This window comes from Geotrypetes seraphini, chromosome 3 (assembly GCF_902459505.1).
Source record: "Geotrypetes seraphini chromosome 3, aGeoSer1.1, whole genome shotgun sequence".
In the NCBI taxonomy this organism is placed as follows: domain Eukaryota; kingdom Metazoa; phylum Chordata; class Amphibia; order Gymnophiona; family Dermophiidae; genus Geotrypetes; species Geotrypetes seraphini.
The window spans coordinates 194,406,519-194,420,883 of record NC_047086.1 but is presented as its reverse complement, the minus strand read 5'-3'; the positions used below and the strand labels follow the sequence as shown (position 1 = coordinate 194,420,883).

Sequence of the window (14,365 nt, the reverse complement as noted above, 5' to 3'; positions counted from 1 at the left end):
TATCCTCCAGTCTCTCAGTTCTCTTCTCCTTTAATGTAGCTCACTGCCTCTTCTCAGCCATTTTTATGTAAACCGCCCTGAACTGAAAGACACTCGCTGTATATATCTAAAGATTTATATGTTATATCATGGCATTGGAAAGCCTAGTAAAGCAGCACACAGGTGTCTTAAGTAGCCTGGTGGGTGGGCTAGTGAACCATAGAGAGGAGGACCCAGGCCCATAAGCCACTCTAACCACTACATTTATGGTAGAAAGTGAGCCCACCAAAACCATGCTCTGCTGCTATATAGATGCCACCTGTAGACATAAGAGCTAATGGGGTAGTAGACAGATAGGTATAGTAGGTTTGGGGGGAGTTTGGGGGGGGCTCACCATAAATTATAAATGGGTTATGGTGAGATGTATATCTGGCACCCTTTATGTGAAGTTGACAGCAGTGTCTTCTAAGGCATTGTTCTTCAACCGCGGGTCCCCTTCTCTTACCGCCCTGCCGCTGCTGCTAAAGCCGACAGGAAGTCTTCTTTCCGACATCAATTCTGATGTCGGAGAAGACGTTCTGGGCCAGCCAATCGCTGCCTGGCTGGCCCAGAAAAATGATTTTATTTTCAATTTAGTGATCAAAACGTGTCAGTTTTGAGAATTTATATCTGTTATCTATATTTTGCACTATATTTGTCTATTTTACTATAGTTATTGAGGTGACCGAGCTTGGGGAGATGGGGCGGAAATGTGGTTTTTAAATTTTAGTCTTAGTAGTTTGCCGGTCCACAAAATAATTCTTTTATTTCTGCCGGTACAAGGGTGTAAAAAGGTTGAAAAACACTGTTCTAAGGTATCCCACTGCTTTGTTGGGATGTCTGAGTGGCCAGTCCATTAGAATGCTCGCCCCTTCCATGACCAAATAGTCTGTTTTTGGATATTTTGGACATTTCTGTGGTCGAAAATGGGGTATAATGTAAGACGTCCTATGGTTGGACGTCGTTTGTATGTCCTATCGGCCAAGACGTCTAAGTAGGCGATTTTCAAAAAAAACCAACAACCAATTTTTGGTCATCTAATAGTTTGCTTTTCAAAAATGGACATTTCTGAGCCTACGAATTTGGGCGTCTTGTGGGAAATGCCCAAATCAGACTTAAGATATCCTTTTCAAAAATGGTCCTCCTTTAGAGCAAGTGTAAATTTGTGTGCCTATAGGGGGGTCACTGTATGAGTCTATGTTATAATGGCACATAGGACCCTGTTTTGAAATTGCTCTCCACAATCTCACGAGAGGATCCAGACAAAGCAGTGCAATCACAGGATACCACATGGTGGAATAAGACAGATTACAGTATTGTAATAGGAAGAGCCTAACTATAATAATATAATTACAGGACATAGCTGAATAGTATGGTGAGACACAGATGCAATAAAGGTCTTGATAGTTTATAGTTTATTAAGGTTTCCTATATCACCTTGTCTGATCAAATAGGTCTAAGTGGTTTCCAGACTAATATTTCAGTTTTAGAAAGGGACTACAAATACATAGGAAAGAGATTAATTACATATCCCAGACCATTCATAAGAAAATAAATAAAAAAAAAATCATAAAATAATAAGATAAATAAAAGAAATAGATTAAATTAAAAGAGATCACTCCTGTAAATTGAAAAGCAGATTCTCCACAACTGAACACAAGTCTAATCTAATCTTCTATTTCTAAACTAAACTAAACCTTAAGTTTATATACCGCTACCTCTCCATGAATATAGAGCTCGGCACGGTTTACAAGAGCTTAAAAAAGGAAGGTATAACACATTGGGTTTGGTGGTTGAGTATAGGGGGGAGGAGAGCATTACATTTTTGTGAAAAGCCTAGTTTTCAGGTGCTTACGGAATAGTTGGAAGGAGACCTGATTCCGTTGTGGGGTAGTAAGGTTATTCTAAAGCCCCGTGATTCTGAAGAAGAGAGATTTTCCCAATTTTCCCACATAGAGGATACCTTTTAGTGAGGGGAAGGATAGTTTACGTTTTTGGGTGGGCCTGGTGTTGTCAGGACTCGAGGAGTTCCAAGATAGTGGGATTAGGGGAGAGAGGATGCTGTGTAGGATTTTAAAAGCTAGGCAGGAGCATTTAAAATGAACCCTGGAAATTATTAGGAGCTAGTGGAGTTTGGACAAAAGTGGGGAAACATGGTCAAATTTGCGTTTTGCGAAGATCAACTTGGCCGCAGTCTTCTGAATTAGTTGAAGTCTTTGAAGACTTTTTTTTAGTTAGACTTAGATAGATGGAATTACAATAGTCTAGTCTGGAGAGGATGATGGATTGAACAAGGACGGCAAATTGTTGTTGGCGGGAGCAGGATCTCACTTTCCTCAGCATGTGGAGGCTGAAAAAGCATGATTTTACCAGGGAGTTGAGGTGGTCGTTGAAGGAAAGAGAAGAGTCGATTATGATGCCTAGAACTTTGCTTGAGAACTCAAGCTGCAGTGTGGTGCCAGAGGGCAGTGCGAAGAGGGTGGACAGCTATTCTAATTTTGGACCGAGCCAGAGAAGTTTCGTTTTGGACTCGTTCTGTTTCATTTGAACTGAGATCTGTGTCGCACGTACCCAAGCAGGCTCAAGGTGACTTACAAAGAGAAGTGAGAGGAGTGGAGAAAGGCAGGGAGAGAAGGGGAGGAGAAAAGGGGGAGCATTTGGGCATGGGATGATCTGAGATGTTTAAGTGTCAAAGAGGTAGGTTTTCACTTTATTCCGGAATGTGGTTTTTCCTGGAATGTGGTGAACACATGTGAGATCTTTGAGTCCGTGTCTTGCCAAGGATGTAAAAAAGACTCAAAACTGTTTAGAGGAAAGCAACCAAAATGGTATGGAGTCGATGTCAGAAGACAAATGAAAAGAGATAGAGATAGAGTACATCAATGTAATAACAAGATTTAGATACAGCAGCATAATAAAAAGACATAGATCAATAGCATAATGATAAAACACAGATAAAGTGTGATGATAAAAGGTCAGATACAGGAATATAGCTGAAAATAAATACAGTGGTGCCTCGCATAACGAACGCCTCGCACAGCGAACGCTGCACACAACGAACTTCATGTCTTGATTCATACAACGAACTTCGTTTCACACAACGAAGTCGCCCGAGCTTCCACGATCGCTGCCGATGTATTGAATCCTTCCGCGCAGGCACTGCAGGCAGTCATTAGTCACTGCGCTTAACGCGTTTCACATAACGAACTTTTCGCATAACAAACTTGCTCCTGGAACGAATTAAGTTCGTTGTGTGAGGCACCACTGTATAATATTGCAATAACAGTGCACAGGTGCAGTAGACCAGTGTAATAAAAGAACACAGGTGCAGCACACTGATAGCATCTCACTCATACTGAACAGCAGCGTAATAAGAAGGTTTAGATAACATAGTATACTCTCATATAGAAAGGAAATCACACAGGCCATGGTAATAGCAGTGTGATAGAAGATATATTTTGAAGGATTTAAGTGCCCCCAAGTACACTGTGAAGTACAGGGATGAGATCAGTGTGTCTTTAGTATCCAGGAACTAATCTGAAATACTTCAGTGGATATCCTGAAGTGATCTATCACTTTTTGTAAAGCACCAGGTACAGTCAGTGTTGTAACTAGGACGTTTTGGCGCCCAGCATCGCTGCATCCCCCGCTCTTCCCTGCCCCCTCATACCTCTTGAAATGTTTGCCGATGCGAGCAGCATTTTCCTCCTGCTGCTTGTGCCACCGGCCTTGGCTCCCTTCTGATGTCACATCTTGGTCAGCTAACCTATCACAGAATTTCACTTTCTTCATCCATAGTAATAATTGTTCCAGCTAGACTCCTGATTATTCTTCAAGTGAGAATTATAAGGTCTCAAGCTGCCTTGTCTTTGTGTTTTTCACTAGGGTCCTTTAGGTCCTCAGGGAGCACCAGGTCCCGCAGGTGAAGAAGGCAAGAGAGGAGCCCGGGGTGAACCAGGGGCTGCTGGGCCAATTGGTCCCCTAGGAGAAAGAGTAAGTAACCTTTCCCTTGTAATTACCTCAACAGTCCTAGGATAATATACCAACAGTCATCCTTCCTCCCAGCATCTTCCTTTCCCTTTTTTCACTGCATTAAATGATATCTGTGCTAAAATAGCATGAGTTAGTGGCAAAATAACAATCCTAACAATAGCTCAGTTTAATAACAACAAAAGGTCTCACTGGGGCTAACAGTAAAAATAATACTTCTTAATCGTAGCCCATATTGATAATTCCTCCCTCTAAATACTTCTGGCCGGTATTTCTATGTCTGTCTGCCATGATATCCTACCACATAACTACCCTCACAGTCAAGAGGTAAAGTGGCTTGCACTTTTCTAAGTGATAATTGTCTCTGCAGAGTTAGCTAGTGGAAAGACTTCAGCTGCAGATACCCTTGCAAACTTGGGATATACAGTGTTCCTCCGGTCGTTCATGGTCGGCGGTTAGTGGTCCCGGTTATTCGATGTATTTTTTGACCGCAAACCGCCGACAAGGAGAGGGCAGCAGGAGAGGCAGGAGAGAGCAGCTGGAGCGCCGCGAGTGCAGGAAATCACTCGCGGTACACTCCGACCGCCTCTTCCTGCCACTAAGTCGGGCCTTATCCAATCAAGAACTGCTTTGACACGCAGCTCCTGATTGGATAAGGCCCGACTTAGTGCAGGATGAGGCGGTTGGAGCGTACCGCGAGTGATTTCCTGCACTCGCGGCGCTCCGGCTGCTCTCCTGCTGCCCTCTTCAGGCTTTCCCATGAAAAAACGTATTCATAGTTTTTTGAGATTCGCCGGGGTTCCTGCAACGGAACCCCCATGAATATCGGGGGAGTACTGTACTCAAAGTTAGGGGAAATTGCTATAGTTTTGGGATAAACAGACAGTCAGGGTTACTTTGAATTTATTTTTAGTCCTGTGGTGTATTGGCTGACAGGGCAAACTTTGAGCTGTAATTACCCCTATGGTTAGGGTTACCAGATTTTATGATCATAAAATCTGGACCCATGGCTCCGCCCCCAGGCCCACCCAGTTATACCCTACCCCACCCCATTCCACCCAAGTCATGCCCTGTTCTGCCCCAGCCTCACCCCCAGCCCTGGCCCTTCAACCTATTCTCGTGCTCGGAACTGTGTCAGGAGGGAATTTGCGCGCGTGCAGGTGTTACCAGATGACATTACATACATGCACGTGATGTTACCACGTTGCATTCGCCCATGCGCAGATGCCCTCCCGACATAGTCCTGAGCTGGATGCTTTTCAAAACCTGGACAAAGTACCTTGTACTGTCATTGCCATTCAGTAATTGGTCAGGTTTTATGTGGTTTTAGAGTTTGGTTGTGTTTTCTATATTCTCTCTCTTTCTTGTTATAGGGTGCACCTGGTAATCGTGGTTTCCCAGGTCAGGATGGCCTTGCAGGGCCCAAAGTAAGTATTTATAGCACCCTCTGCAGGGAGTGTGAGGTGACTGCATAAGCTGGGGTTGGACAAAAAATGTTCTGCTGCCATGTTGCTGAAAAAAAAACAACAACAGAATTTTGAGATGTCTTCTTTGAGTTGGTGGTGCATATACACCAAATTAATCTTTCTTATCATATGGTGCATAATGAAGGCGCACTTTCTGGAAAATGCCATTTACCTATACTGTGGGTCAGATTTACAACTAGGAAGGCATCCCACATCATTGTCTGCACATTTGTCACTGGGCACGGTTTTGGTGCATAAATTGTAGCCTTATATCAAGTGATCAATTTTCCAAAATGTTCAGTGTCCAAATTAGGGACCCAAATTTTAATAATAATAACCGCCATACCACAAACCATTCTAAGCGGTTTACAAGGGAAGAGACTGTATACAGACAGTGACGTTATAGCGAACTTTCGAATTTACATTGGCTTGTTTTAAGTTTAGACAGGTTTATCTGGATGTGTATTTTAGGCTGCTAAATTTAGAAAGACGTATCTATTTAGTTTTCTAGACCTTTCTCCCAAGGAAGCTCAGAACAGTTTATATGAATTTATTGAGGTACTCAAGCATTTTTCACTGTCTGTCCCTACGGGCTCACAATCTATCTAATGCCTGGGGCAATGGGGTAGGGGGGGTCTTGGCATAAGTGGAGAGTGGGTATGGAAGGCGTTTAGCAGTTAATACATTACACATTGCACTAATCCCGAGTTAAACCACAACCACTTATCACCTTCTAAGTTCTTTTTTTTAAATTTAATTTTTATTGAAGTTTTTATAATAATATACAGTACAAGAAAGAATGAAGGCATGACAATATAAAAACAAAACACAGAACAATCCTCTTCAGTAACACATCGCATAGAAAGCAAATATCAAGTAACCTGTTCATTAATAACTCAAAGCCCACCAATGGCAAATACCCTCAACCGCCCCCTTTATCCTCCCCCCTCTCACCTTCTAAGTTCTTTTATGTTAACTGGGAGCAGGTGCTGTTTATTAATCTGAATGTTAATGCATGACCTGCAATAAAAAATAGTGGGAAAGCCCCCCAATAGCTGCTGCATTAAATTTGCAGCTACCATGTGATAAAATTCCATGTTAAACTGGGGTAACTCTGGTGTTTAAATATTAGAATTTTGGTTTGGGGCCCGTTGACATCTTATTTTACTTCACTATAGTAGGTCTTTGATTCTGAGTCAATTTTTGTTTGTTTTCGTACACATCCAGGGAAGGGGGGGAGGGGCTATTATTTGTCCTAATTTTGACCTTTGTATGTTTGGGAAGGTGGGAGGAGGGGGGAAGATAGTATTAATATGAATAGGGTAAGGTTATTGGAAAAGTCTATGTTTCTGTGTTTTATTTAGTAAACATTGGATGAGTGGGGGGGAATAAAATGATTGGTTCCGTCCATTTGTAAGTAGTGCTTTTATTGACTTATGATAAGTTATATAGAGTTATGTCTTGCATTATTGATGTTTGGAAAATCAATAAAGAATTTTCTTTTTTTAAAAAGAATTTTGTCCCTTCAGGTAATCAAAAAGTCTTTACTAGGGCGAATCACAACACAGAGGTGAAAATTATAATACAATTTCTGCTACCCTGCTAAGGGCATTAGTGTGGATTACAATAAAAGAGAAGGGAGAAAACATCCCACACTTACATACATAAATCCTAGAAACAACTTAAAAATTACCTGCCACTAATAATTATCAGTAAAACCTCCTTTCTAAACAGCTAGATTAAGACCTAAAAAGATATGTTTTTAACCATTTACAAAACCTCATATAGGAATCTTCTGTCCTCAAAACCACTGGGAGGGCATTCCAAGACTTTACAGCTTGATAGGAGAAGGACACCATCAGGTAACGTTTAAAGCAAACTATGATCAAACAATTACAAACAGTACCAAACACAGCCCTGAGACTGATCTACTCGCTAAGGAAACATGACCACGTCACCGAGGCATACCTTGACTCACACTGGCTCCCAATACAAGCAAGAATACTATTCAAATTCTACTGTCTACTATTTAAAACCATAAATGGAAACAGCCCAGCCTACCTGAACAACCGCCTCATCCATACCACCATAACCAGACTTAGGAGAACCCAGACACCATTCACGTACCCTCCAATCAGAGGGGTCAAATGAAAAAAACTGTACGATGGCCTACTAGCCACACAGGCAGCAAAACTAGACCACCAACTCTCCAATCTACTGATCACGACCCCAGACTACAAAGCTTTCAGAAAAGAAATAAAAACCCTGCTATTCAAGAAATTCATGATGACTAACTAACATCACAGGAAACGTCTCAATCCCCTGAAGCAACCTGTTCTACTCGGTAACACCGCTGGAAATGTCCAGTTAACCTCTTCTGTAATCCGCCTTGAACCGCAAGGTAATGGCGGAATAAAAATCACTAATGTAAGGTAATGTAATGACGGTGCCATCCATGAAGTATCTGAAAACCAATTGTACACATCTTAAACTTACACCGAGCTCGAATCGGCAACCAATAAAGTCTAGTTAAGAAAGGGGTAGCCCTATTGTTCCTTTTAACCCCCCAAATAAACTTTGCTGCTTTATTCTGCAACAACTGGAAGTGATCCAGGGACCCCGCTGTGCACCCAACATACAAGTTTCCAAGTTTATTTATAATTTGATAGACCGGCCATCAACAAGTATCTGGTCAGTTTTACAGAGCTAAAATCTACCCAAATCCCACATGTGAGGTATTATCCCAGGACAAGCAGGCAGGTATTCTCACAAGTGGGAGATGTGATCCAATGGAGCCCCGATGCGGACGCCTCACAAGCAGTCTTGCTTGAAGAAACTCGAAGTTTCGAGTCACCCGCACCGTGCATGCGCGAGTGCCTTCCCGCCCAGCGCAGTGCGCGTCTCCTTAGTTCTTACTTTTCCGCGGAGCCGAGAAGTCCGTCTTCGACTCTCTGCAACGCAGTTGTGAGCCCTGTGACTCCTAGAGGTGGCTGAGGTTGAGTGGGTTGTTAAAGTGCTACCCTATCTGAGTGAGCAGTTGCTTTTACTCTTTTGGCAGCCTCAGTTTGTCATCAAGAGAACTGCTAGGAGCAGTGGCGTACCTAGCATATGTGACACCCGGGCCCCATCATTTTTTGGCAACCCCCCATCTGTACGAAAAACATGATTTTTAGTAACAAGCCACACGTCACAATGAGTACCTAGGAAAAGGCAGCATCATACATATGCAGTGAGCAGTACAACATCAATACACCCATTGTAAAACTAAACAAGCCAGATTAGTACAGATCAATCCTACACCGTCAATCCTAACAGAAAACCATATCTTTCGAACACACAGAACACAGAAAACACCTTCGCCTAGTATGGAATATGTCATCACAAACTAACCCTTTTACAAAACTGTAGTGTGGATTTTAGCCACGGTGGTAACAGTTCTGATGCTCATAGAATTCTGAGCATCAGAGCTGCTACCACCATGGCTGGCGCTAAAAAACACTCCACAGTTTTGTAAAAGGGGGGATAAAATAGAAATACATAGACAAAGGTTAAATTGAACCAGCAAGAAGCTGGACTCTGCATACAATGCAACACCACAGAAACAGTGACACATGTCTCCTAAAGCAATAAACAAATAGAAAATTTTTTTCTACCTTTGTCTTCTCTGGTTTCTGCTTTCCTCATCTTCTTGTCACTCTCTTCCTCTTCCGAAGGCCACAAGGAACTGCTGTAGTTTTAACTTAGGCCTTCCAGTTTCCAGCCTGCTCTAACCATTAGACTCTATCTATTTATAACACATAGCATAGGGAATGGCTGTTGTGATTGTGATACTTATAATGCTGAAGTAGAGATTTGGAAATCCTTCTTCCCTAGAGCTCTCTTTATATCTATTTCCTGGTGCTGCCATTGCTACATCTAGACTGCTGGAAACTGAAAGTAAAATTTGACATAATTAGGACTCTGCTACATTGGAGGGTATCCTACGATCAGTACCTGAGGGAAAAACCTGTTCTGGATCGATAAGATATTGTATAATTCTGGTGCAGCTTGGAATATTTTTCATGACAGGTCTATATTTTTAAAGTAACAGTCACCTTGACATTGTCTTCTGCCTTCTTCTACAGGGTGCTCCAGGAGAACGTGGTGTGCCAGGACTTGGTGGTCCAAAGGGTGGCAATGGGGACCCTGGCCGTCCTGGAGAACCTGGTCTTCCCGGTGCTAGAGTAAGTGTTCTAATGCAAAAACAATCGCAAGGGTCTGCTTATGAAGAATAACAGACATTATAAGCTGTAATCTAAAACCGTGCTATCAGGCTTTATGCGCACCCCACTCCGCATTATCAGGAGTAATGTACAGGAGAGGTATGCATGAGGACATAATCTGGTCCCCATCCCCAGCCAATTCTTTTCTGTCCCCACACCACCCCTATCATATTAGTACCATCCCCACAGTTTTCTTTCCCATCCCTATTCCCAACCTGCATTAAAAAGATCTTGTAAATTCAAACGAAACATAAAATGTTGTCAAAATTTAACACAAAACAATATGTTAAATATTTTTATGCCACTTATATCCTAAATGGTTTACATTCAGGTACTTTATTATATTTCCCTATCTGTCCCAGCGGGCTTAAACGCTATCTAGTCTACCTGGGGCAATGAGGGGATTAAGTAACTTGCCCAGGGTCACAAGGAGCAGCGAGGTTTTTGAACCCACAATCTCAGGGTGCTAAGGCTGTAGATCTAACTACTGCGCCACACACTCCCTAATATACAATAAAAACCATATTATTAACATTGTTGTCTTAAATAGCAAAGTCCTTATGATATTCTCGTAGTCCATAATTTCAAAGTGCGTAAAAATAATAACCATCTACAGAGTCAGAGCTCAGTTCTGTTCAACGTTCCTCGATTGTGTTTTGCAACTGAAAAAGAACATTCTTATGATGTGCTGTTGGCAGGAGTCCCAAGTAGAGATGTACACAGAGATATAATCTGGTCTGCATCCCCAGCCAGTTTTTTTCCATCTCCATTTCATCCCTACCCTAATGCTACTGCCTACTCACCATCCTCACAGACTTTCCGTTGTCCCCATCCCTGTGCACACCTAACTTGGGCCTATAAGAAGCAATGTATATCCAATTCTTTAGTAGTAAATGCCTAACTGCAGTGGCATAGCGAGGATGGGAGGTGCCCGGGTCAGTGGAGCCAGCGCCCCCTCTGCCCTTTTCTCTGCCCCCCTGCTGTGTGTGCACACCCCTTCCCTCCTTCCCTCTTTAACTTCACCGGTGTGGGCTGCATCTCCAATGTGCTGCCTGTGCCAGTCTCGTTTCTCCCTCTGATGTCACTTCCTGGTCCTGTGACCAGGAAGTGACTTCAGAGGGAGAGCTAAGGCCGGTGCAAGCAGCATCTCGGCATGTGGCTGGGAAGGACCAGGGTGTAGAGAGGAGGAAAGATGCCAGTGCCCCCACCAAGACAGTGCCTGGAGCAGTTTGCCCCCCTTACTATGCCTCTGCTCAACTGTATGTACCACAACTTGTGCACTGCAAGGAATAGCTTGCACCTCATTGTTCATTTTAAGGAATAATTGACACTTATTTCATCTCTAGAGAGTAATATATACCTACTTATGAAGAAGATTGTAAAATTATAATTCTCTTGGGAGATTCTACTCTATATTGTAGTTCAAACTGGAAGGAAAGATACAGCAGTTTGGCTCTCCCAGCAGAACAGAAGCTATCCTTTCTTTATAATATCAAACTGTAAACCTGTACTGAGCTCAGAAATCTTGACATTGACACACACAGTCTTCAAACTTTATCAATGGATGACCCTGTACATGTAATTCTTCCACATTGCCAGCAGATGGTGATGAAGCTCCAAAAGGCTCTCATGAATAGCTGCTATCCTACCTGTATCATTCACAGTGCACAACAGGACTGAGGGGGGACCCAGCACTGTTTTATTATTGTTTCACTGCAGAATGGCAGACATGATAAAACAGGATCACATTTCTCCTCAAGGAGCACGGCATTTTGACCTGCAAAACTTTTATTGCATTTTATGTTTTTATTTTTGTTTGCTAACAAAATCACCTGAATTCTAAACAATTTATTTTCATGAGTTGTATGGGTAGACAAAGAATGTAACTAAAGTCTTAGTATACTAGGGTCCATTCGTGTACTTGTCGTGAGGCAGATCCTTACTTAGAGCTGTGGGGGGAAGGGGGAATGAAGATGAGGCTGAAAATAGCAAGTTGCAGTTGAAAAATGCGAAGGGTCACAATAAAGTATTAGGCGGATGGATGATGAAAGCACAAAACGCAGAAAAGAGCAGTTTGTTGGCACAAGTTTCTGTAGGAATAAAGATCAGCGTTCAAATAATGTAGGTTGTAAACTTTCTAGAGCTAAGCCGCCTTCAACTGGTCACTACAGAAAGCACTTGGAGAGTTTTGTCCAGTTCTGAAGTTTTACGCTTTCAGGGAACAGTCCTGCAATGCTTTTCACACAAGTTCATACCTGCACAGATTTTTCTTTTCTGAGGCTCTTGTTTCCCCTCTGGAAGTGGAAGGAAATGAAATCCCTGGGCAAAGGATACACCATTGTCAAAACTATGCAAACAAAGTGCCAGGCAGGCTGTTTGCTTATCTTTTTCCCCCTACATTTGCCTGAATCAGTAGTCTGAATGGAAATTGTTGTTCACAGACCGTCACGTACCAGTTGACCAGTGGTGACCTCTGATAGGGGCTTTCAAGCATGAAGCAGGCTGAGGCAGAAAGGCAGTCTGCCTCTGCCTTCCATATAATGCAGGAGTTGATTCACCTTCAGCCTCACCAGCACAGGACAAGTGAATTATTTACTGAAAAGGAGTCAATCCAAATTTTTAAAAGGCCCATCTGATTGTAAAAAGCCAGCTAGCTGCATTTAAATGTATATCTTAATAGCTGGATGCCCTTGAAAATGGAAATCTTAGTGACCTGATGTATTAAAGCAATCTTTCAGAAGTACTAAAACAGCGGTCCCCAAAGTCCCTCCTTGAGGGCCGAATCCAGTCGAGTTTTCAGGATTTCCCCAATGAATATGAGATCTATGTGCATGCACTGCTTTCAATGCATATTCATTGGGGAAATCCTGAAAACCCGACTGGATTCGGCCCTCAAGGAGGGACTTTGGGGACCCCTGTACTAAAAGAAAGAGAGATACCATGTTGCCCAGTTCCAGGTTGGAGACTTTTTGGGTAGTTTTAGGTTTGAACTTACATGCCAAGGCAATGTGGGATTTGTAGTGCCTGATCTTGCCCCTTGAAATCAGTGCACCAGGACGGGGTGATCAGAAATCTAGGAGTGTCCAAAAATCTGCAGCCTGGAACTGGCTAACTTGACATCTCTGATGAAGAAAACACTGACAAAATCAGGCTTATTGTGTTCAGCTCTGTGGACCCCCCACCCCACCCCAAGTCCTGTTCCTACTGGAAGAGGTGCCATTGTCAGTTCTCTACCTCCTTATATGTCTGACTTCTGAATCTCCATCTTTCGTAATATAAACAATGAAACTTTCATGGGATGTTGCATGAATTCTGCAGGCAAACTGCATACAAACTGTATCACTTATCTTTACTATATTAGGTTTGCTTCTGCTGTTCTTATTCTGATGGAAATGGGTACTCTTAAACTTGTGTTCCTTCATGCCTCTCATTCATTCCTGTCCTCTCCATATGCATCAATGAGATCCTCCTTTATAAAAAGCTTCTGAGAACTCAGTGGAGTGGACACTAAGCTAAATAATGAGATGTGTTGGGATTTTACAGAAGCTTCTGAGGCCTAAGTGGAATGGACACTGAGCTAACTGATGAGCTGTGTTAGGAGTTTACAGTTGGCAGCTGTCTGTAGCATCCTACCTGCTGCCAATAAAAACCATAGTGCGGTTCTGTCGACTTGAGTCACCATCATGACAATCATGACCATAGCTTAATCTGTTGATGCCATATAAGTCACTTAGGGCCAGATTCTGTAATTGGCATCTAAAAAAGACGGGCGCCTATTTCATGTCAATCACACTTAGGCGTCCATTACAGAATCGTGCTTAGCGACGCCTAACTTAAAACTTACCCTGTTTGTATCCTGTCTGAGGGGAGAGTGGGCTTGTGAACCCATGCAGTTGCTATGAAATGAAGCAGTAAAGAAGTTGAAAACCTGCCACAGTTTCAGCTCCTGAAGATGCTGTAATAGCGAAACGTGGTGCTACCAGGGCAGGATTAATTTGTCGAGGGCCCCTAGGCACAAAAGTACACTGGGCCTCCTGCCCCGCCCCCATCCTACCATGCGCCCAGGAGGACACAGGAAGCTACGTCAGAGGGAAGCTTTGGGCAAGCACCACCGCTTGCACATTTACAGTTCCCGTTGCCTTTCTTACCCGCGTTGCTTGCTTGTCTTACTTTCCGTCGATGAGGGGGGGGGGGGTCCGCGTTGCAGATCGGGGTGGTGCCCGTGTTGCCAATCGGGGTGGTGCCCACGTTGCTGATCGATGCTGGAGGGGCCCATCGCTGTTTGGAAAAAACAATGTTGACGCCCTCCTTCATTGGGCCCTCCTGACCATTTCGGGCCCTAGGCATTTGCCTACTTGGCCTATTGGTTAATCCTGCCCTGGATGCTACGTCGGGCTGGCTAGACACAGTCTGAATTGGAGTGAGATGGCATTATAACAGCTTTGTCTAAGAATCAATATATGCTTGTTGGAACATTGGAGAATACTGGAGAAATGAAATAATACACACAGACTACAGAAAATACTTCTTCACTGAAAGAGTAGTGGATCATTGGAACAAACTCCCAATGCAGATGATTGAGGCCAACAGCGTGTCAGATTTTAAGAGAAAATGGGATATTCACATGGG

The 14,365-nt window shown here is 43.0% G+C and overlaps 1 protein-coding gene across 4 annotated transcripts in view; it reads left to right on the top strand.

The window, feature by feature from the left end:
* Nucleotides 1-14,365, top strand: part of COL2A1 (collagen type II alpha 1 chain) — a 226,507-nt gene that overhangs the window by 96,832 nt on the left and 115,310 nt on the right. For all 4 annotated transcript variants that reach the window (XM_033938906.1, XM_033938909.1, XM_033938908.1 and 1 more), the window contains 3 exons: nucleotides 3,904-4,011; nucleotides 5,382-5,435; nucleotides 9,599-9,697. In XM_033938906.1, the coding sequence (XP_033794797.1) occupies nucleotides 3,904-4,011; nucleotides 5,382-5,435; nucleotides 9,599-9,697 (261 nt within the window). The remainder of the gene's footprint in view (nucleotides 1-3,903; nucleotides 4,012-5,381; nucleotides 5,436-9,598; nucleotides 9,698-14,365) is intronic.